We start from the raw sequence: 24,387 nt of genomic DNA on the forward strand, positions 1-24,387 counted from the left end.
TTCTGAACTACATATACAGTCTGTTACCCATGGAGGTTACATTATCCAACTACTGAAATGAGTTGAAATTCAGGAGCAGTTACAGAAGTTGCATAAATCTTATCTCCTAACTACACAGTAAGTTATCCAGCAGAAGGATAAACCATTTAAACTATCAAGAACCTAAAAAGTGAAATAAGAGGAGCATTTCACTTAGACAGTGGGTCACTATTAATCCAGGACTAAAATGTCTATAAAAGCAGGTCTGGGAAGGTCTGAACTCTGTGAGGGGCTTATGTGAATGAAGCAAGTGGGGAAAGAAAAGTCCTGTTCATGTAGCAAGTTTTTTTTTTTTTTGAGACAGTCTCACTCCATTGCCCAGGCTGGAGTACAGTGGCACGATCTCGGCTCACTGCAACCTCTGCCTCCTAGGTGCAAGTAATTCTCCCGCCTCGGCCTCCATAGTAGCTGGAATTGCAGTGTTCACCAGCATACCCAGTTAATTTTTGTATTTTAGTAGAGATGGGGTTTCACCATGTTGGCCAGGCTGGTCTCAAACTCCTGACCTCAAGTGATCCGTCGGCCTTGGCCTCCCAAAGTGCTGGGATTAAAGGTGTGAGCCACCACACCAGGCTGTAGCAAGATCTTTTACTAAAATGGACATAACTATGAGGTGAACTGTTATATAGTAACTAATTCCACATAATTTTTTTAAATGTTTAGTACTTCGCAAATACCCTTCCTATCCCAGTAACTCCCTTTGAGCCATACTACAAAACTATGAAGTCAGTGATTAATTGTGTAAACTCCAAGTACTCTTTTTTTCCTTCTTCTGGCTGAATTATGTTTTACTAAAAGCAAATTTACAGTTAAGTGAATATACCATGGATCTTTCTATTCCTAAACAGAAATTGAAATGGGGCCTCAACATATAAACAAAAACACTAACCAAGGGCAAAATAGGGACTTTATAAATGAAAATGTAGTTTGAAATCTTCAAAGGAGTCCATGACACCAGTCAAGTATATGAAGGAATCATTAGACTACAAAGCACTTATAGGGAGAAAGAAAAAAAAGAGGCTGTGTACACCTAAGTGTTTGCATTTTTCCATTTGGATCAAGTAGATGGAAAGGACGGACCCAAGACTAATCCACATTCCAAAGCATTCACACAGAAAGGCATTCTATTAATAGAACTCATTCAACAGACAAATTACCCATTTACGTTCAGGTTTGTGAAACCGGGATAACACAAAGGGCACATTTCTTACTTTTATTTCAACATTTAAAATATTCACAGATAGAGTATTATATTCAGACATCTCCATGGAAGATGTACGAAAACAAAGCATACAGGCATTCCACAATTACAGAATTACATATTTGTGATTATGTGAATATTCACCCTAGAGTTTATCTGGAAAAACACCACTTTAAAAAAAAAAACAAAAAAAAACTTTTGAGTGTTTCACTGGATTAACTGCCATAAAAAATGAACTGCAAAGAATTTCCGGAGAGATACCTAAATTTAAGTACTTTTTAAAAATTTCAAACTTTTATAGTATTCTGCTAACATATCTCCTGTGAGGAACACTTAATACTGAATTTTCCCCTCAATAGCCAAGTCAGAATATACTTATTACATTTTTCACCCAAGTCTTTGTTTCTAAACACATTATGTAGAATAGATTTGATCGTCACAGCATCTTGAGTAGCTAATGAGGTAGGAGTATTCTTAAGTTCTTAGGCATTAATGAAGCAAAGCAAAAGACAATCAAATTACAAAGATTTTCTTTTGTAGTGGTCGTTCTTTAAGTAAAATGCTAAGAGCACTGGAAATTGGTCAAATGCTGCTCACATTTTAAAAACGAAGAGGAAAACCCCATTAGAAAGCCCTGATACCCATAAAGTCTGTTAAAGGGAAAAACCTGAGTACTGGAATTAAATTCATTTTGGCATTGTAAGGTAAGGTATCTATGCCTAAAAATGCCAAGGTTTCTGCCTAGGAAAAAAAATCTTTACCAACAAGATAAAACTTAAACAGAAAACAAAATTAATCTATACTTTCTTTTCAGAACAAGTTAATTTTGCTTCTTTTAACCCAGTTCTCTTTTCCTATACACAAACTGATTAATAACTTCAGTATACTGCATATCCAGTAACACATTTAAATGAAGTTAGCAGTCAACTTACCAACTGTGCCAGAGAAACACTCCTTATGTGGAGGCTTCATTAACATAATGCTAAACAACTAGAAAACATGTAGGTAATAGATTTCAGCACCATCTGTTAGTAGATTGTTTCAAAATGCATACACCCCCTAAATTCATATAAACCTAGGTAATTTACCCATCATTCCCTCTGCATCTACACCAAAAATCAAAGTTCTGTACTCCAACTACCCTTTCTGTGTGCCAAAAATAAGAAATATTTAAAAATCTATCCAATTAATAGGACACAAGCATGTTCCCCAAAAAAGGAGGGAAGTTACCAATCAAGCATGATGTGTCTAAAGTACAAATTTTGGGAGTTTCTCCGAACCTACTCTGGTTCAAGGGGCTGCAAAAAAAAATACGTATTTTTAATACACTGGTACCTATTACTTGATGAAGGCTAAATTACAAGAGATTTACCAATTTGAACCTCTTAAGGTTACTGCTAAATATACTTTAAAAAGTCATCTAAAAAATGTTTTAGAAATACAGCAGAATAGCTGCTAGACAAAAAAATTGATAACTATGTGGCCTGGCAAATGATTTTCAAATTAAGTCCTTGACAAGCAACTACAAAATGTTTTAGATGTACCAATCAAACTTGGTAGCAAAATAGTGCAAAACTCTAATATGGCAGCCCTTAATAGCAGGCAACCATTTGAGATTTGCTACCAAAAATAATTTGTCAACAAGAATCTTTAATATGTCTTTAAACCTTTCCTTTTTCTACTCTACCTAGAATTGTGTTCTGCTGCTGTTATAAAAATCTCAAAATATCATGTGTATATCATTTAGATAGAAGAGAATTATTTCCTCTTCACTGCCGCCTCCTTTAATTTCAGTTATAATTCCCTTTATAAACATTATTTTCCTAAGGCACACCATGCCCTATTTATTGCCACAAAGCCACTAAAATCTGTGCCTCAATCTGTCTGCTTCATCAATATGGTTAAATACAAACCACTTACTAGTGTCTGCTAAAACTTTGTATCATCAAGTCTAGAATGCCATTGGTCTGTTCTATTGGGGCAAAGGCCAAAATACACAAGCATGTGCTCATATGCTCTTTTCCCTACAAACTAACCATATTACCTACTATAACAGTAAAGCTTAATAACATCTCTGGCTACATATAATTCATATTCAATATTATAAAATAAAATGTTAGGCCAGTAAGCTTTCACAATTTTTATTAAATCCTAGTCTAGTTTAACAATATCTGATGTTACAGACATTATCCCATGGTGAACATGTTTAATAAGTGAAAGCAAGTCAGACATCTCATCTAAGTCATTATTTTCTGCAGACTAAGCAATAACTACATAGAACACTATGGGTAAACAAACACCTGCTCAATTTTCACACAAGCCATGTTGTTTATCAAATTAGATCTGCTAATACTGAATACAGTAGATTCGGTGATTGTAGTTCTCATGTAAGTATCTTATTGAGATAACATTTTGACAGTTTCACTGACTTTCCAAATAAGCATACCATAACCAAAGAAAAGAATAAAGAGTGAAGTAAAAACTGAACATGAAGAGATTAAGTTATTAAAGGAAAATGAAGTAAACAAAATAAAAAGAGTGAAAAATCATTGGGGTGGAAGTCAAACAAGCCTAGACATTTGATTGGAAGAGAAAAGATCAAATATGAAGTTCACAAACCAAAAGTTTATAAACTCAATGCAATACAAATCCTTTTTATTGTAAAAGCTGAGTTGAAACTAAAAGATCTATAAAAACTGTTACTTTTGGCCTTAAACAGTACCAACTCTTATGATCAAAAAAGGCCACAACAGTTAAGATTGTATTACTTGATTTTATTTTACACTAGGGTGGCGGGTACACAAGGCAATCCTTAATAAAGTTGACAATTAGCTTCACTCAATATTTTTAATAATGCACATTAAAAAAAAGTATTCATCTTACAAATTCTTCTGCAATCCAAACATACAATAGCTTGGAGAACATTTAGAAAACAAAAGCCAATGTAAAAAGACAGATTAAAACAACTAGAACAGTACAGGTTTTATTTATATGGCTCGAATTTTACAGTTTTCTTACTGCATCATCAATGTCAGAAATCTGTTCCTTCAGCTGGCTCCATTGTTCTGGATTTAAAGAAATACCTAAAACAAAGTTTAAAAATTCAAAGGTGAAAATCTATTTAAGCGTTGAGGATTTTCATACTTCCAACTAGAATACTGTTTTATCAAAATTGCCACTTTAGGCTGGGCTCAGTGGCTCACACCTATAATCCCAGCACTTTGGGAGGCCAAGGCGGGTGGATCACTTGAGGTGAGGAGTTCAAGACCAGCCTGGCCAACATGGTGAAACCCCATCTCTACTAAAAATACAAAAATTAGCCAGGCATGGTGGTGGGCACCTGTAATCCCAGCTACTCAGGAGGCTGAGACAGGAGAATTGCTTGAACCTGGGAGGCGGAAGTTGCAGTGAGCCAAGATCAGGCCACTGCGCTCCAGCCTGGGCAACAGAGCAAGACTCCATCTAAAAAAAAAAAAAAAAAAATGCCACTTGGACACAATGCTACAATACTGAAAATCATATCTCTTACATTTGTTAATTACAGATCATCACAATTTACTGAGCATTATCAATCTCATATCCAGTCTTACTTTCCACAGCACATCCTGCATAGTACCTATTGTAACCAATGAGGATAAGTAAGGTCTTGAAGACACATCTTACTAATACCTGTCAACTATCAGGCTAAAATGGTCAGGTCCAGATATGGCATGTGATACCCCATTACTATATTTCCAGCTAGTTCCAATATTTGCCCAACATTTCCACAGGAATTCAAGCCAATTGTGCTGAGTTCTTCCAGAAGCATTCATTTCACTTTGGAAAAATTCCCAGGACGTGATTCATACAGGACTCCTGAGAGAGTATACCCGGGTAACTGCACTCTAGGGTCACCCTGTCAGGGTTAAAATTCCAGTCTCACTTTCACTAAGTGTATGACCCTTAAAAAAGAACTACATCACCTTGTAAGCCTTAGTTTCCTCACCAGTAAAATGGCATCTACACCCCAAAGAGTTGTTGTAAATGATTAAGTAACATGAATAATGAACTTAGCGTATCACCCAACACATAAACGGTTAAAAAATGTGAAATATGTCTTTCCTATTTAAGATGTAAAAGTATGAACAGAAATTTTATATTTTCCATATTTTGTACTTTAACGTTCTAGCATTCCAATACTGACACATATAAACAGAGACGTAAACAAGAACTGGCAGAAAGTACTCCCAGAAAACTGCTGGAAGGCCATGAAATTGAAAAAAAAGAATAAGAAATACGGCATCGGCCACTCTGGTAGTGAATGACCAATCCAGAAGTGACTTGAAGAAAATATGAAAGCGTATAAACACATATAGAGGCTGAGTTTAACAACAACAAAAAAAAACTGCATGAAGCAAACAAGTGGTACCTTTCAAACTAACAGGCAAGCAGAATAAAACTAAATAAGGAAGCATTTTTCTTTAGCTGAGGGTCAACCTAGAGCAGCAATCCAAATATACAAATTTAGGTTGACTCACCTTATCTGGCTGTCTGGTGAATTAATATAAAATATGTTTCTACAATGCTAAGAGGCTTGGGACTGGATGAAGCACAAATGGAAGGAAAGCAGAGATCCGCCTGAAGAATAATGCCCTGAAGAATAGCTTTTAGGAGCTGAATCAAAAGGAAGCATTGTAAACCAAGATTTTCCATTCCTGATTTTACAAGTTCCCAGATAGTGCCTAATCTGCTTCAGAATTGCTGTAAACCTTTTTAAAAATTGTTCAAGTAAATTAGCACCCAATTGAAGTGATATTAGGGGTGTTACTTTTCTGGGTTTTATTCCCAAAAGCTGTATTAAGACATCTCATTAAAAAAATGTTAAGTATCATGTCCAAAATAACTACAGAAGATAGAGAATCAACTGAGTAAGACTCTTCCTTGCCCCGTGTGTCCTGCCAACATTTCAAGTAAGCTACTCAGAAAAGTTGTAGTTTAGTCCTAACACTGTTAATAAAATTCAAGTAATCAGACCTCACCTTTTCTTCCTGGTTTCATTTCACCTTCAGGATCCATCCAATATTCTCTAATATCAATTAGCACTTTGCCTTTAAAATCTCGAACACTAACGTACCTCATTTTCCCAATCTGCAAAAGAAACAAACATAAAAAGAGGTGCTCCTTTCAAGAGTGGTATCTGTTTCAATTGTATTCATATTCACAACTTGCTGCATGCTCATTCTACATCTAATCATGAAAACGACTACTGCTGACCCTTGAACAACACGGCTCTGAACTGTGCAGGTCCCACTTATATGCATATTTTTTTCAATAAATATACTGGAAAAATTTTTGCAGACTTGCCAATTTGAAAAAACTCACAGAACAACTGCATAGCCTAGAAATAACAAAAACATTAAAGAAAAGTTAGGTATGTCATGAATGCATAAAACATACCCAGATGTGAGGTTATTTTATCATTTACTATCATAAAACATACAAATCTATTATATGAAGTTAAAAATGTATCAAAACTTATACACACGGGAAGCAGTAGAGAAATGTAAACAAAGATGGAATATTAATTCATAACTGCATAAAATAAACTGCAGTAGTGTACTAGTGTTAACTTCACAGCCACTTCCTGTTGCTATCTCAGTGTGCTCAAATGTTACAAATATCTGCTTAAAACACCTTGTGTAAAACACCATGTGATGCTAATCATCTCTGCTGAGCATGTCTCCAACAAATTGCTTATTGCAGTAAAAAGTGATCTCTCACGGTTTTCACATTATTTTTCATCATGATTAGTGCAATACCATAAACTTTAAATAACACCATGAGTCCTATACAAAGTGCCCCCAGTGATGTTGAAAGTGCTCCCAAGAAGCAGAGAGAAGGCATGACATCACAAGAAAAAAACTGCCAGAAGCAGTGGTGCATGCCTATGATCCCAGCTACTCAGGAGGCTGAGGCCGGAGGATCACTTGAGCCCAGGAGCTTGAATCCAATCTGGGCAACACAGCAAGATCCTGTCTTTAATTTTAAAACGCAAAAAAATAAAAATAAAAATAAAAAAATAAAAGTTGAATTGCTTGATATGTACCACGGACTGAAATCTGCAGCTGTGGTTGCCCACAATTTCTAACAGATGACATTATCTTATAAACAGACAACGTAAACTAATGTTATCGATAAACACCATACAGTACAGTAAAATGTATTTTTTCTCCCTTATGATTTTCTTAGTAATATTTTTTCTCTAGCTTACTTTATTGTAAGAATACAGTATATAGTACATATAACATACAATATATATGTTAACTGTTTATGTTACTGTCAAGGCTACCGTCAACAGTAGGCTATACTTAGCAGTTTTGACGAAGTCAAAAGTTATAACCAGATTTTCAACTGCACAGGGGTTGGTGCCTTGCATTTTGACCCTGCATTGTTTGAGGGTCAACTGTACTGCTCTCAATATCAAAACTGCAACCAAATTACTGTTTAAACTATCATATGATCCAGCAATCCTACTTCTGGGTATATATCCCAAAAAATTGAAAGCACAGACTCCAAGAGACATCTGCATACCCATGTTCACAGCAGCATTATTCACAAGAGCCAAGAAGTGGAAACACCACAAACATCCACCCAGAGATGAACTGATAAACAAAATGGGGGAGGGGGGTGGAATAGACACACAATGGAATATCAATTCGCTTTTAAAAAAGGAAATCCTGTCACATACTACATCAATGAAATAAGCCAGTCATAAAAAGGAAAAAGGGAAATACTCTATGATTCCACTTACATGATGTCAAGTTCACAGGAACAAAAAGTAGAATGGTGGTTACCCAGGGCTGGGAGAAAGGGAACTGTTGTTTAATGGCCACAGAGGTTCAGTTTTGCAAGATGAAACAGTTTCGGCAATCTGTTTCGCAACAATGTGAATATACTTTTATGGTTTTTACCACCAAAAAAAAAAAATCATTAGGAAGCAAAATTTTGCAGTACAAACTACAACCAATAGGAATCCACAGATGCAACTAGCTACACTGCTTCACCAACCATTCTGAATATATGAATCCAGAGTTCCAGTCAATAATAACAAAGTTTTTCCTTTTCGTGTTCACTTCAGGTAACATTTTTAATGCACCTCACAGTCAGATTGAGAACTTAAAAATATTCACAGAAAATTATTTTTCAAAAATCTTATATATCTGCTTACCACAAATTACAAATTCCAGAGAAAAGAACAGGCTTTCCTCAACAAAGTGTCTCTTAGCACTTTCCAAGACTCACTATAATATAGTAAGGGAAGACAATGTAGTACTGGAGTAAAGACAGACATAAGAGGTCAATGGAACACAATGGAGTCAAAAAATACACATGCATTGGATATATTCACTGATTTTTTTGGGGAGAGAGGGGGTAAAATCCAAGGTAATTCGAAGGAATAAGAATACTCTTTTCAACAAATGGTGTTGAAACAACAGGCTATCTGCACTGGGGGTGGGGAAGAATCTAAATCTCTATCTTACACCATACACAGAGAAATTAATTCTACATGAATCACAAACCTGAATGTGAAAACTAAAACTATAAAACTTCTAGGAAAAAACACTGGCAAAAATTTTTGTGGCCATGGTAGGCAAAATATGTCTTGGACAGAAAATAAGCATTAAGCAAAAAAGTAGAAAAATCGATAGAATAGACAATCACACTAAAGCCTTTTTTAAAAAGATGCTTCAGAAAATAAAAAGATAAACCAGAAACCTAAAGAAGATATTCACTCAAGTTGGAGCCACAGGGGTCTTGGCCTTCGAGGAGAGCCTGAGGAAGGAGCAGAACTGTGGACGTGAAGAAAATGATGAACTGACCAGAATCGGTGAGGACCTCATTTCCAAGAGAAGATCTGTCACAGACGCCCCTGACCAACTGCCAGTCCCCCCTTATCCTGTCTGATTCTGTCTCTCTGGTTTCATATTCTTTCTTCTCTGTTAACCTCCACTCATTTTTGAACTAGACTGCTTTGAAAACTAAAGTTTCCCTGAAGTCTAAAAAAAATATTAATTATACTTACATCTGACAAAGGACTTATATCCAAAATATATGAAGTGTTACAATTCAAATGACCTGGCATTTTTTTTAAGTGGCCAAAAGATACTCTTCACAAAAGATATAAAAATAACCAATAAACACACTAAAGAGGTACAGTGAATTAAGACAGGTACATGAGGGAAATGTAAAGTAAAACCACCATGAGCTACCATTATACATTCACTGTAACTAAAAAGAAAAAAACTTAAGACTGACAATATCTAGTGAGGATGTGGAGCAACTGGAATCTCATAAGTAGTACTGATGGCTGTGTAAAATGCTACAGCTACTATGGAAAATGGTTTGACAGTGTCTTATACAGTTACACACTTACCCTATGACTTGGCAAATGTATCTGGTATTTACCCAAAGGGGCAAAAATGTCCACAAAATGACTTGTACAAGAATATTCACAGCAATTGCATTCCTATTAGCCCAAGACTTGATACAATCCCAATGTCCACCCAAGGTGAATGGATTAACAAGTTGTAGTATTATCATACAAAATACTACTCAGCAATAAAAAGAAACAAATTACTGATATATGCAACAAGAATTAATCTCAATACATTATACTGAGCAAAAACCAGACACAAAAAATAGACTGCATGTATCCATTTATAAAAAGTTCTAGAAGAGGCAACATATACTGGTAGAAATAAGATCAGTGATTACCTAGGACATCAGCAATGACTGTAAAGCCAAGAGGAACTTTCTGGGGTGATGAAAATGGTCTGGCCACAAAGGCGTGTACATTTATCACAGCCTATCAAGGTATGCTTTTAAATGTGTGCGTTTTATTGGACATAAACTACACCTCAAAAACATTTTTTTTTTTTTAAAGGAATCTGCCCAACAGTTGCCTCTCCCTTGGGGAGAAAAAAAAGAGTAAAACTGACAAATTCTTATTAGCAAAAATTAAACAAGTGATGAGATAGTAGTATAGGGATACAAAGATAGAAAAAAATAAAGATCACTGAAATCACATTTTATTGGAAAAAAATAAAATCAGATGACAGAATATATTTTACATCCACAAAATCCGGAGATTAGCAGCAAAAAATAGTATATACATCATAAAGAACTGTGATTCTTCTATGAATTTGATTCCCTGTCCCCTTTGAAGATCTGATAAAGCAGTGGTTCCTAACCTTTTTGGCACCAGGGACCAGTTTCACGGAAGACAATTTTTCCACAGCAGGCAGGGAAGGGGAAAGCTGACAGTTTCAGGATGAAAACTATCCCACCATCAGGCATTAGATTCTCATAAGGAATAAGGAACGCACAACCTAGATCCCTTGCATGCGCAGTTCACATAGGGTTCGCGCTCCTATGAGAATCTAATGCCGCTGCTAATCTGACAAGAGGCAGAGCTCAGGCTGCAATGTTCACTCACACACCACTCACCTCCTGTGCAGGAGGGACCCCTGTGATAAAGGTTATGAATAATTCCTTCAAACACAAAAAAGGAAACTCAAATTAAAAAACAATTCTATGGACTCCTGCCCCAGATTAAAATGACCAGTTATAATCATTTCAAATTAAATAATTTAAAAGCATCAAGTATCCTTAAATCATCAAATAAACTAAAGCAGTATTACTGACCCTTTGTGCCTAACTCTGAAGGAAAATATGGATTAAAGTTTCCTGCCTCAACTATTCTGACCTTTCAAGACACAGGTACTAAGTAATTATGAGATAATTCTCCAGTCTCTCTATTATCACAGATGTCACCTCAGGTAGGTTACATCCCTATGGAAGAAAGTTCTTCAAAATCAGGGCTGAAGGAACCAGGAAGCAAGCATCTCTAGTATCTTCTCTCTAGTCACGATTCTGCCCCAATCATTTCAGACTTTAAAAGACAAGTGTACTGATTTTCCTTTGGTACAACTCTTTAATACATTTAGAGAACTGCTTATGTATTGATGTTTGATGTACATCAAGCTGTAATGGCAATGAAATTAAGTATCATATTATCTCTTAAAATGCCTACACCACTAGATCCGTGAAAGCCACTCTGAAAATAAGGCCTAGGCCAGGCACGGTGGCTCATGCCTGTAATCCCAGCACTTTGGGAGGCCAAGGCAGGCAGATGGCGAGGTCAAGAGATCAAGACCATCCTGGCCAACCATCCTGGCCAACCATCCTGGCCAACCAGGTGAAATCCCGTCTCTACTAAAAATACAAAAATTGGCTGGGGGTGGTGGCGCACGCCTGTAGTCCCAGCTACTCAGGAGACTGACTGAGGGAGGAGAATCTCTTGAACCCGGGAGGCGGAGGTTCCAGTGAGCCGAGATTCGTGCCACTGCACTCCAGCCTGGTGACAGAGCGAGATTCCGCCTTAAAAAAAAAAAGATGACCTATGTTCCTCCTAGAGGCAGGCTTTCAAAAGGTGCAATGTCAGCCTTAGGAGGCTTAGGAATCTTTCCAGATGAGGGTTTAAGAAACGAAGGTCTATTTTTCTAGTGAGAAAATTCCTAAAATTAGATTTAATTTTCACAAAACTCCTCTTAACAGAATAGAATCTCTAAAATGTGTGTTCTGAACTAAATAGTTCATCTGCACTTTGTCTATCTTCTTTACCTAGAAGTATAACAAGGCAAAAATAAGCAATAGGAAAAAAAACTTAAATTTTCCCATTCTCACCTTAATCTTGGCACTCCACCTTTCAAAGCTATCAACAGGTCAAAATATACATGTGTTAGCCTTACTTTCTAGTCATATAAATGTCTACAGTCTTGGCCAGTCACGGTGGCTCACGCCTGTAATCCCAGCACTTTGAGAAGCCAAGGTGGGGGGATCACTTGAGCTCAGGAGTTCAAGATCAGCCTGGACAACACAGCTAAACACTGTTTCTACCAACAAAAAAGAAAATTAGCCAGGCGTCATGGAGCGTTGCCTGTAGTCCCAGCTACTCAGGAGGCTGAGGCTGGAGGATCATTTGAGCCCAGGAAGCGGAAGTTGCAGTGAGCAGAGATCACACCACTGCACTCCAGCCTGGGTGACAGAGCAGAGACCCTGTCTCAAAAAAAAAAAAAAATTGTAGTCTCGTTCCACCCAACTTTTTGGTTTCAACTAATACTTATGGCTCCTGGAAACACTCATCCTTTTCTTGCTCCCATTACTGCACTCTTCTAATTTTCCTTCACCCTCTCTCTTAACCTACATCCTCCTTTTCCTTCCATTCTCTATCTGAATATAACCCAAGACATCCCCTCATCTGCTTCCTGTTCTTCCTCTGTTTAATACTTCAGTAGGCAGCTTTAGTCAACCATGCTGATAATCCCACACGAACATTTCCCAACTAAGCCCTTCAGGTGCTATAGAAGCAACTCCATTTTTTTTTTTTTTTTTGATCACATCCACAATCAAGTCCACATCTTCACTGATTGCCTAATTCCTCTGGTCCATTCCTCCTAAACTGTATCTTGTAATCGGCGTAATTTCTTCTTTAGGAAAAACCATCTAAGCCCTTATCGCCTCACATACAGATTAAAGCCTACAATTACCTAAGCAATCTCACCTGCATCCATTTATCCCCAACACCCCTTCCTCACAAATCCTTCTTGTACACAGATGCCAGTGTCAAGTCTCCCTAAAACAAGACAGGAAACCCAAGAAGCTATATGAGTCCTCTCCAGGGGATTTCATCAAGTCCCTTTAATGAACTTCCTTCACTTTATCTATTCAACCCATTCCCCTTTTCTGTTGCTCATCAGGCCAAAATTAGGCATGTCACATTGCTGCTTCCTGTCTCATAATAATCTATTCATATTTTACTGTCCCAACACTTGACCTGCCTCCTCCAAGTTGCTTTCAAAATGTGCAGTTCTCAATCTCATTTTTTGGATTTCTGTAACATTTAAATTTGCATTGGTTTAAATACAGCAAAACTAGACTTTAGAGACTTTAACAATAATCCAGCATTGTACAAAATACTTTTACTAGTTTGTTCTATTTTAATAAATGTCCCTAGTTAAGTGGATTGTAACACATATATTATGCAATTATCAGATTATAGTACTTTTAACATTCTTCAGATCAAGCCAGATAATAATTCCTCTGAATTTAAAGAAACAGCCAACTTTGGCAAGGCACGGTGGCTCACACCTGTAATCCCAGCACTTTTGGAGGCTGAGGCAGGTGGATCACAAGGTCAGGGGTTCAATACCAGCCTGGCCAAGATGGTGAAACCCCATCTCTACTGAAAATACAAAAATTAGCGGGGCGTGGTGGCTGGTGCCTGTAATCCCAGCTACTCGGGAGGCTGAGGCAGAGAACTGCTTGAACTCAGGAGGCTGAGGTTGCAGTGAGCCGAGATGGCGCCACTGCACTCCAGCCTGGGTGACAGAGCATGGCTCCACGTCAAAAAACAAATAGCCAACTTTACCTGAAACATGTTATCATCTCTGCTGCTGCTGCTCTGTTTAGAAGATGACAGAGCTCTCGAAGTTTCACCTGTCTTTTGCTTCTTTACAGATTTTTCTGGAGCAACTTGCTTTTTCCTCTTTAACTAGGAAAAAAAAGAGTATGGTTAAAATTTGCACACATAAGAATAAAACATACCCCAGTGTCAAAAGATCCCATTACTTTTTAAGATTTAAACAATCAAAAGGCTATATCCAAAATATCATAAATATATACATAAGCAAGTTTCACTCAACAACAAAACTATGAATCTAATTAATCCTTCTGTCTAGTAATGTTTTCAAACTCTGTTCTCAGGATCCCAAAAGACACTTCAGGCATTAGAGTAGTATTAACCACAGGAACGGTTATTTTGTGGTTTGGGGTCCCACACACAATTTCTTTGGTAGAAAAAAAAAATGGAGGGATCTTGCTGCTTCTGAATAAACCTGGAAACCACAGGCCTACTAAGGCTAGTCAGTTACTTATTTTACGAAGCAGATATACTAATTAAAGAGAATACAACCAACTTATTCCGTTTCCAGGATATGTTTATTTATGTCCTGCCTAATCCAAAAGGAATTTATGCCGGCTTAAGGAATTTATGGGCCGGGCGCGGTGGCTCACACCTGTAATCCCAGCACTTTGGGAGTCCGAGGCAGGAGGATCACTTGAGGTCAGGAGTTCGAGACCAGCCTGGCCACAATGGTGAAACCCCATCACTACTAAAAATACAAAAAAAGTTAGCCAGGCGTGGTGGGCACCTATAATCCCAGCTACTAGGGAGGCTGAGGCAGAGAACCGCTTGAACCCAGGAGGCTGAGGTTGCAGCGAGCCGAGATCGTGCCACTGCACTCCAGCCTGGGCGACAGAGCGATACTCTATCTCAAAAAAAAAAAAAAAAAAAAAAAAAAAATAGCCAGACGTGGTGGCACACGCCTATAATCCCAGCTACTCGGAAGGCTGAGGCAGGAGAATCGCTTGAACCCGGGACGCGAAGGTTGCAGTGAGCCAAGATCGCGCCACTACACTCCAGCCTGGGGAACAAAAGCAAAACTTCATCTCAAAATAAAAAAAAAAAAAAAAGGAATTTACGATTAGGCAAATCTTTAGAGAGCTATTTTGCACTGGGCACTGAGAGCCAACAACTCAAGAACTTCCCCATCACAAAAAAAAAAAAAATCATTGAAGATAGACAGCTATGTGTTAGACTAGCTTTCAAAAATCACAACAGTGTTTTAAAAACAGCATTATTTTAAAAGCTTATTAGAAAGTCGCATTCTCAAAAAGAGCTAACAACCCATAAAAACCACTAGAATTCCCAACCCAAACAGGAGAGGGCAGTCATGTTCCTTCTTGATGGAATAGTATAAATATTTTAATGTTACTAAATTAGTTGAATGTTACCAAATTAGATGAAGCTAGGAAAAATATTATATACATGTAAAACGTGAAATGATAAACGTGGTATATAAGGTTAAGTGTTTACAAGATTAATATTACTATTTGGGACAAACAAAAAGTTAGCTCAACATGCAGAAAGTAATTATTCTATAAATCAGGCTCTAAGTATTCCCTGTGGAATAGTGCATGTCTGGCAAATAAAAGCTCAATACACATGTGTTACATCAACATACTCAAATACTATATAGGGTGCAAATTTTAAAATTAAGAAATTTACTCAAGTATAGTCTTTGAAGCCTTATTTTACCCTTCCATATGTTGTTATATTCTATATTTACGCTTAAGGTTGCAACTTCTCCAATCTCCATACGTTCCCCCCTTTTCTTTTGGCTAAAATTGCTAACTAAGCTTCAGGAGGAAAAAAAAGATGGGGAGCCTGCTTCTTTTGAATAAACTTTTAGAAACCACAGGTCTACTAATGCTAGTCATTGCTTACTACTTTACAAACGATATATACTAATTAGGAAAAACACGACCAACTTATTCTATTTCTAGGATATAAATATCTATTCAGATATGTAAAGTTCTATGAGATAAAAGACAATTCTGCACGGAAGACTTGACCGCAGAGTGAGACGCTCAGTTATGCTCCACTGAGATGCTCAATTTAGTTCACCAATTACGGTGCAGCTGTCATCTAATGCAGAAAAAGCCTATCTTGTCAAAATGGGTTTCAAGTTAGCTTTACTGGGTGCTGATTTAGTTAAATGGAAGGGACCAAACTTAAAAATGTACCAAGTCTAAAATTCAGAAAATCTTATGTGCAGAATAAACACCAGTAACTGAGAGAACTTTCAAAATTAACATTTTATGGCCACTCATGATGGCTCACACCTGTAATCCCAGCACTCTGGGAGTCTGAGGCAGAAGAATTGCCTGAGGCCAGGAGTTTGAGACCAGCCTTAGCAACACAGCAATACCTGGTCCCTACAAAAACATTTTTTTTTTTTAATTAACCAGGCATGATGCCTGTAGTCCCAGCTACTCTGGAGGCAGAGGTGGGAGGATTGCTTGAGACCAGGAGGTCGAAGCTGCAGTGAGCCATGACAGTGCCACCACACTCCAGCCTGGGCAAGAGAGTAAGACCCTGTGTTTAAAAAAAAAAAATTAACATTTTACAAAAAAAAATCTGGTAAATTTCTAAATAATGGCAAATAGTGACTTTGGCCTACTTAGAATTCTATGCCCCTAGGATCCAAGGCAGTGGTTCTACAACTTTAGGGTTCCCAATGGTGCTCAACAGAAGACTTGTTAAGTCTGATTTAGGGCCTATGAGTATGAATGTGCAAAAAGCATCCTAGGCACTTCTAGTCAAGTGGTCCAGAGACCAACCACATCTCCAGAAATACCCATTCACATTCTCATTTTTTATTTTTAATTTATTTATTTTCTTAAAGAGACAGGGTCTTGCTATGTTAGCCTGGTTGGTCTTGAACTCTTGGCCTCAAGCAATCCTGCCACCTCGGCCTCCCAAAGAACTAGGATAACAGGCACGAGCCACCACGCCCAGCTAGATCCTCATTTTAAGATGTTATTACACCTTTTACTATCCTTCAGAATGGGATATGGACAATATTGTTGAATATCACAAAAATGAGTTGGTACAGTAATAGTCACCTTTTTGTCAACCTCACTGTCAGAATCACTGCCAGAAGAGCTTGAAGAAACAAGTTCCTTTGATTTAGGCATCCTGAAAGAAAAATACATTACATAAATAATTAACAAGGTACTCTACTACTTTCAACTTAGCTCTCCCCCAAAGAAAAAAATCAAGGACAAGTTCCACGGTTCATTCTACCATTTTTGTGCTACTGAGTTGTTACACTGAGCACAAGTTTTAATCTATACTCTTTTAAGTTGCAAATAACATGCAGGGTGCAATGTGCTGAACCCAGTAAGAACAATGAGTTAAATGTCATACACTCCTACACCTCTAACCTTTCTCCAAGCCAATGGATCTTTCTATACTTCGTTTTAGTGGCATTACATACTATGGGTAGGGTAAACTGCAAGAAGGCAGCAGACAACAATTACTGTTAAAACCAGAAGAAATGTAATCTACTATTACTGCTTTAGACTTCTCATCAATGAGATCGGAACTAACGTAAAATTATTCACTATGGGGAATTAACCCCAACATTTACACAACAGGGAACTAGCTGTACTATGCAAATGTGACATCTAATTTTTACATAATATTTTATTCATATTTTGACTTTTTGGCCATATCACCAAAGTAACAACAGGTACTAATTCAAGAGTACACAAAATTATACGCAATTCAGGCCGGGAACGATGGCTCACACTTGTAATTCCAAAACTTTGGGAGGCCAAAGTAGGCGGATCACTTGAGCTCAGGAGTTCGAGACCCGCCTGGCCAACATGGTGAAACCCTATCTCCACTAAAAATACAAAAATTAGCAGGGCACGGTGGGGCACCTGTAGTCCCAGCAATTCGGGACACTGAGGAAGGAGAATCGCTTGAACACGGGAGGCAGAGGTTGCAGTGACACGAGGACACGCCATTGCACTCCGGCCTGGGCAACAAAGCAAGACTCCATCTCAAAAAAAAAAAAAAAAAAAAAAACTTACACAATTCACAGCAATTCATTACATTTTACACAGATTTTTCTACTCTGGAACATAATTAAACTTTGAAGAACCTATTTATGTGAGGTGCAAAACCTATTTATGTGAGGTGCAAAACCTTCCCGCAAATTCCTACCATGCTGGTAACTTCCTAGGTCCCCCCAGAGACATAGATAACTTAGTGCCTTGCTTACAACTGGGTGTTTACTGAGTGCCTGAATGCAAGTTTGTAGAAAGCAAACTATCAGTAAGCCTAAGCCCCAAATTCCAAGGAATTCCAAGATATGTGGATACCTCTATTCAAGGCACTTATAACACCAGATCATAAAACGCTGATTATCAAAATATCTTTTGCTCTCTCCATCTCAGAAGAGATTAGGTCCTATTAACCCATTTATGCCGGAGGTTGCAATTTTTTGAATTTTTGCAACCAGACCTTGGCAATGATCTTGAGCAGTAGCATAAAAATAACTCCCACATGCTTAGCGTTCCAATAATGGAACACTAGGCATAAATAGGTTAATTTCTGTATGCCTTAAAGGGCCTAATAAACACAACACACACTGTATTTGTTGAATATAAGAAAAAAACTTAAAATTCCTCCTCAAAAAAAAATCATAAATAATCTAGCTCTCTAGAAGAAACCTGCATTAGCACTCACGTTGCATGTGTTCCAAGATAGGAGGTCAAGGAAAAAGAAGTGGGCCATCCCAATCCTAGCCATTAAATTCAAAAAGCTCAATCTGATTTTAACTGGTAATGTCTTCAAGGGTAAATTCGGAAGGGAAAAGCAACGTTCATGACCACGTTTTATCCGTTTTTCCTGTTTCTGCTCCATTTTGCAACCTCATCTCTAAAATCAATTTAGTTCAGTTTCTTATGCTAATCAATACGACAAAAAGATATTTTTTAAAAAGGTAATTAAACTGAACATAATTTTTCACTTTGAAACTGTCGATCATAACTACCGTCTGTTATTAAAAACTGCCTGGGGGCCTAAGAATTTTTCAAAGAACCACCTGGTACTCAACCCAAAGAAGTCCACTGGAGAAGAAAGGTAACGGTAACTAAAGCCAGCCTCTAAACTTTTAACAAATATATTTTTACCTTAATGAGCCTGTTCCAATGTGGGGGTGGGGGGAGAAGCAGCTTGTAATTCAAGTAACTGATATGAAACCGCTATTGTAGAATTTATACAAAACGCAACTTTAAAAAGAGAAACGAAATCTTCAGCCTTTGCTGATTGAGGCGAAGATCAGAAAAAAACGAGGTGAAAATGAACCAGGACTGAAGGGCACACGACTTCGGTATAACAGGAAGGTGACAAGCACAAGACCAGGGAAGGGGTCGCGCGGCCCCAGCAAGCCGCTAGAACCCCGTGGCTAGCAGCCGCTCGAGCGAGGGGAGACAGGTTGGTCGGAGGGGGCGTGGGAGGCGGCGAAGTGCGGAGAAGACGGCGTGGGAAGGGGCGGGACTTGCACCAAGCGCCATTTTCTTCTCTCGAAGCGTTCCCTCCCCCCGCACATCAGCCGTTCTTCCCCCGGCCCCCTCCCGCCCGCATCCGCTCGCCCAGTCTCCAGAGCACCCCGCTCAGGGCGAGGGCCGGGGGAAGAGTAGGCAACCGCACGCGCCCCACTTAGGCCGGCCGCCGCCGCATTGTCCCGGGGACGCCGCGACCCTCTCCCCGCGGCTCCTCGCCCCCCGGCCGCCCTCAATCTACCGCCCCGGGCCGCAGCGCCCGCCGCCTCGACTCGGCTCCCTGGGGACGGGAGTCTAGCGCGGAAGGGCCCACAGCGCGTCAGGCGTGGACTCAGGAACGGAGGAGGGAGCCGGGGACGCCGAGGGGAAGGGGGAGGTAAGGCAGAGCCGCCATTTCCCGCGGCCATTGCCGGCGAGAGAGTGAAGGGCCGAAGGCAGCTCACAGCCCGGCTGGGAGGGTGGGGGCCCCGAGGAGTAGGGATAGGGGGTCCCCCGCACTCACGCTTCGCTCAGCTCTAGCAGTCGAACACCCTCTTGCGCGTTCGCTCGCGACTGACAGAGAACCGGAAGTGACGGCAGCCAGGAGACGCCGGCCCCGCCCTGCTGGGGGCTGCGGTCACGTGATGGGGCGTGGCCTCCCCCACCGAAACCAACACTTAGACCCTTTCCAGGGCCTTAAAGGGACCGCGTCTCTTCCCAAATGGGTGACGCCAAAGTCAGATGTTAGAAGATTACATCTGACCCTTGAGAGAATGAAAGAGCTAATAGCCTTCCTGTAGGAGATAGCTTAAAAAAAAAAAAAGGAAAACGCTAATAAAACATGAGTGACAAGCGCCAAGCTTTGCGCTTGTTCAATAAATGTTTGTTCTAATGAAGCGAAGGGGTCAAAATGAAAAAGATCAATACTCTGGCCCATTTTCCCAGAAATGGTCTTCCTACCCCACTTCATACATCTCAATACATGCCTCTGCCTCCTCAAATCCAAAGCAAGGAAGCTAAAGTCAAGCGTTTAATTCCAGAAAGTGCAAGAAATCTTTGGAGTACTCCTTATTCCTGTATTGAAGTCCTGGAGATGTAAGGGAGTTCACAGAAGGCAAGAGGAATCCATATACAAGCAGGAATATAGCTAAAAGATTATTTGAATATGTATTTGAATGAATACTTCCTACAGCTAAGAATCAATATGAAGGCATATCTATTAACAAAGATTTATCAAGCACCCACTACGTGTCAGACACTGCATGAGGCAATTTACATTACTCATCCTAACAAGCATGTTCCAAAGCAGGAATGACTGTTCTCTCCATTTTATAGAGAGGAAACCAAAGTTAACGCCCTGTGGAGAGGATATTTCCTGTTATAGCTGAAGCGTGAATTGGCCTTATGTTCTCTGCCTCCAGACCCTGTTTTCCTGCCTCAGGTGGAGGAATGGTATGGGATTTTACAAAGTAGAGGATGGAATACTGTCGAAGCTCAGAATTGCGCATCGGAGATGCCACAGAGGCAAAGGAAGGGCAGTGGGTTGCAGAAAGAGAGGAGTGTTTGGATCTACATATGGAGCAGTTAGACCTGTGGTTCCCACCCATCCCACCCTTATAGGAGAAGAGAGTTATATATTCCCTGGAAACATTAAAGCTGGGAGCGGAATGTGTAATGGGTTTGAGACACAAAGAATACAGCGGATGGAATCAAAGTCTGAACACTAAATGTGAAAGCATCCCCCACACGTCCCTTTCTAGAATTACTTGACTTTTAAAGGATTAAATGCTGACAAAAATACAAATTAATTCCTTAGTTTGTTGTGAAACTCTCGATCATAATGAAATAAAAGAAGTCATGAAAATAAACACTGACGTCAGGCACAGTGGCTCACGCCTGTAATCTCAGCAGTTTGGGAGGCCTAGGCGGGTGGATCATCTGAGGTCAGGCGTTCGAGACCAGCCTGACCAATATAGTGAAATCCCGTCTCTACTAAAAATACAAAAATTAGGCGGGCGTGGTGGCGTGTGCCCAGCTACTCAGGAGGGTAAGACAGGAGAATCATATGAACCTGGGAAGTGGAGGTTGCAGTGAGCTGAAATTGTACTACTGCACTCCAGCCTGGATGACAGAGTGAAACTCCGTCTCAAAAAAAAAAGAAAAGAAACACTGACATTATGCACTGTCATGGGACACCGCGCAGCTCCACACCTACCTAAAGAAATGCTTAATATTCAAGGTAAACCACGTACACTTAAACTAATATGGTATCCCCTGCATCTGCAACCCTTCCTGCTTTAACAAGTTTTCATTCAGTTTCTGTGTCACTGAGGGAACTGGGCAGTGTGCCTGCTGTAGGTTTGGGTTTCGGTTCTCTAAGCGTCGGAGGTGGAGAGCTGTTAAGGAGGTATGCATTTTTAGAAGTAGGGAGACCTGAAACTTTGCATGCAAATTTGTTGGCTCAATTTTCCTGGGTGTGGTACTTTGTAAAACTAATCGAAAATCCTTGATCCTAAGCGTTGCCCATTTTTAAAAGGTAAATATAACTCAAGAAAATAAACAAAAATAATTTTTTACATAGATGAAAGAGGAAAGAAATTTTTTTATTTTGAACAAAATAGAGGCCATGCATGGTGGCTCACGCCTGTAATCGCAGCACTTTGGGAGGCCGAGACAGGTGGATCACCTGAGGTTAGGGGTTCAAGACCAGCCTGCAAACCTGATGAAACCCCGTCTCTACTAAAAATACAAAAAATTAGCGGGGCGTGGTGGCGGGCACCTGTAATGTCAGCTACTCGGGAGGCTGAGGCAAGGAGAATCGCTTGAACCCAGGAGGCAGAGGTTGCAGTGAGCTGAGGCTGCACTGAGCCTAGATCGCACCCATTGCACTCCAGCCTGGGAAACAAGAGCGAAACTCCATCTCAAAAAAAAAAAAAAAAAAATAGGACAGCAGTTGCTTTCAAATAATAGAATGGGAAGGAGGTGTAATTCACATGCATTTGTACATTGTGGGGTGGGGAATAGCTCCTTTTATAGGCAAATTCCTAGAGGGCATCTTTAAAAGTGAAAGAACTCCCACTTTCTACTCCAAGCCTTGGTCTGGAAGAAGAGGGTGGCACAAAAAGGAATGTGCTGAATTTGGAGTATCTGTAGGTGTCCCAGAAAGGGAGGTAGATTGGGAAGTAGGGCTGAGAAGGGAAATAGCTCACAAACTATGAAAGGGACAGAGCTTGAGGAAGAGACTGCCAGGAAGAAATTCCTGGAGGCCTGGAGTATGGCACGGGACCGTTAATGCAGTTCCCTCCAAGGCCTTATGCTGTCGACACCCTCCGTGACTCGCTTCTTTCAAAGCTTCCGAAAAAGGCTTATTCAAGTATCAGGATATTATTTTGAAATCTTACCCAGTGTGGCTCTTGTTACTAGCACTTCCTGCTTTCTGACCTTTACTCTTTCCCCATCCCCCGTTTTCTCAGCTACAGCATTTGACTAGAAGGATGTTAGACCAGAACACACAGACCAGATTCTTGGCTTTTGACTTTTTTAAACTATAAGGATTCCAGGCATAAATTATAGATTTAAGACAATATGCTATTAAAGTGTTTTTCTGGCTGGGTGCCGTGGCTCCTGCCTGTAATCCCAGCAATTGGGAGGCCGAGGTGGGTGGATCACTGGAGCCCAGGAGTTGGAGAACAGCCTGGACAACATAGTGAGACCCTGTCTCTACAAAAAATACAAAAAAAATGGGCCAGACGCGGTGGCTCACGCCTGTAATCTCAGCACTTTGGAGGCTGAGGTGGGTGGATCACGAGGGCAGGAGATCGAGACCATCCTGGCCAACATGGTGAAACCCCGTCTCTACTAAAAATACAAAAATTAGCTGGGCGTGATGGTGCATGCCTGTAGTCCCAGCTACTCAGGAGGCTGAGGCAAGAGAATCGCTTGAACCCAGGAGGCGGAGGTTGCAGTGAGCCAAGATCATGCCACTGCACTCCAACCTGGCGACAGAGAGAGACTCCATCTCAAAAAAAAAAAAAAAAAAGAATAAAATTAGCTGGGTGTAGTGGTACATTCCTGTAGTCTCAGCTACTCAGGAGGCTGAGGCAGGAGGATCACTTGAGCCTGGGAGGTCGAGGCTGCAGTGAGCCGTGAGTGCGCCACTGCATTCATTCCAGCCTGGGTGACAGCCTGGGTGTTTTTGAGACCTCGTCTGAAAAACAAACAAACAAAAACAGTTCCTTTTAGCCCACCCCACTCGCCTGTAGAGATTATTGCAACTGTGAAAGGGAAGAGTCAGAAGCGAAAGAAGATGAGGCCCCTCTTCAGTGTCTAAGGAGTAGAGAAGTAGTTCTGCTGTCTGTCCCCACACCAGCCCTGGGGAAGGAAGGAAGCATCAAATCCCCAGAGGGCTTGGGGATCTGAGAGAGCAAAGCAAACTGGTGCCTTGCTTTCCAGGCGGCCAAGCTCTCCGAGCTCCTCTGCAACCCAAGTGCCCCTCCCTCCACCACAGAGTTAGGGTAGAGATATCTGTGTGGTGTGTCAGGATGGCCGACCTCAGGCAGCCTCACCGAGTTCAGAGATGCCCCAGGGTACTGCAGGATTCAGGGGAATGTTTTTCTCTTTGGCCAAGAGCGGCACAGATGTGTCAGTGACAGCCAGCAGACCTGGGGAGGACTTGCAGTGAGGAAGACGAAATCTCACCACCCTCGACTTGCATAGAGTGGTGTAACAAAGGACATCTCAACAAATACCAGTGTGAAGAAGTGAGAAGGACCGAGAATCAGACAAGATGAACTGTTAAGCAAAGGCCAATGATATGATCTCCATCTGTGTCCCTGCCCAAATTTCATGTCAAATTGTAATCCCCAATGTTGGAGGAGGGGCCTGGTGGGAGGTGATTGGATCCTGGGGGCAGATCTCCCTCTTGCTGTTCTCATGATAGTGAGTGAATTCTCAAGAGATCTGGTTGTTTAAAAGTGTGTAGCACCGGCCAGGCACGGTGGCTCATGCCTGTAATCCCAACACTTTGGGAGGCCAAGGAGGGCGGATCACGAGGTCAGGAGATCGAGACCATTCTTGCCAACATGTTGAAACCCTGTCTCTACTAAAAGTACAAAAATTAGCTGGGAATGGGGGCAGGTGCCTGTAATCCC

At 40.3% G+C, this 24,387-nt stretch overlaps 1 protein-coding gene across 6 annotated transcripts in view; it reads right to left on the reverse strand.

Annotated features, from left to right (window-relative positions):
• Positions 1-1,238: 1,238 nt before the first annotated feature.
• SUB1 (SUB1 regulator of transcription) overlaps positions 1,239-24,387 on the reverse strand; it is a 68,108-nt gene continuing 44,959 nt past the window's right edge. For 3 of the 6 annotated variants that reach the window (XM_063619927.1, XM_055245640.2, XM_063619924.1), the window contains 4 exons: positions 16,808-16,880; positions 13,710-13,832; positions 6,259-6,367; positions 1,239-4,323 (listed from right to left, as the gene is read on the reverse strand). In XM_063619927.1, the coding sequence (XP_063475997.1) occupies positions 4,244-4,323; positions 6,259-6,367; positions 13,710-13,832; positions 16,808-16,879 (384 nt within the window). In that variant the 5' untranslated portion in view covers position 16,880 and the 3' untranslated portion in view covers positions 1,239-4,243. Of the gene's footprint in view, positions 4,324-6,258; positions 6,368-13,709; positions 13,833-16,807; positions 16,881-17,629; positions 17,728-18,886; positions 18,986-19,760; positions 20,358-24,387 lie in introns of those variants that run through there. The other 3 variants (XM_063619926.1, XM_055245641.2, XM_055245639.2) reach the window with 3 other exon arrangements.

The sequence above is a fragment of the Symphalangus syndactylus genome, chromosome 16 (genome assembly GCF_028878055.3).
Source record: "Symphalangus syndactylus isolate Jambi chromosome 16, NHGRI_mSymSyn1-v2.1_pri, whole genome shotgun sequence".
In the NCBI taxonomy this organism is placed as follows: Eukaryota; Metazoa; Chordata; class Mammalia; order Primates; family Hylobatidae; genus Symphalangus; species Symphalangus syndactylus.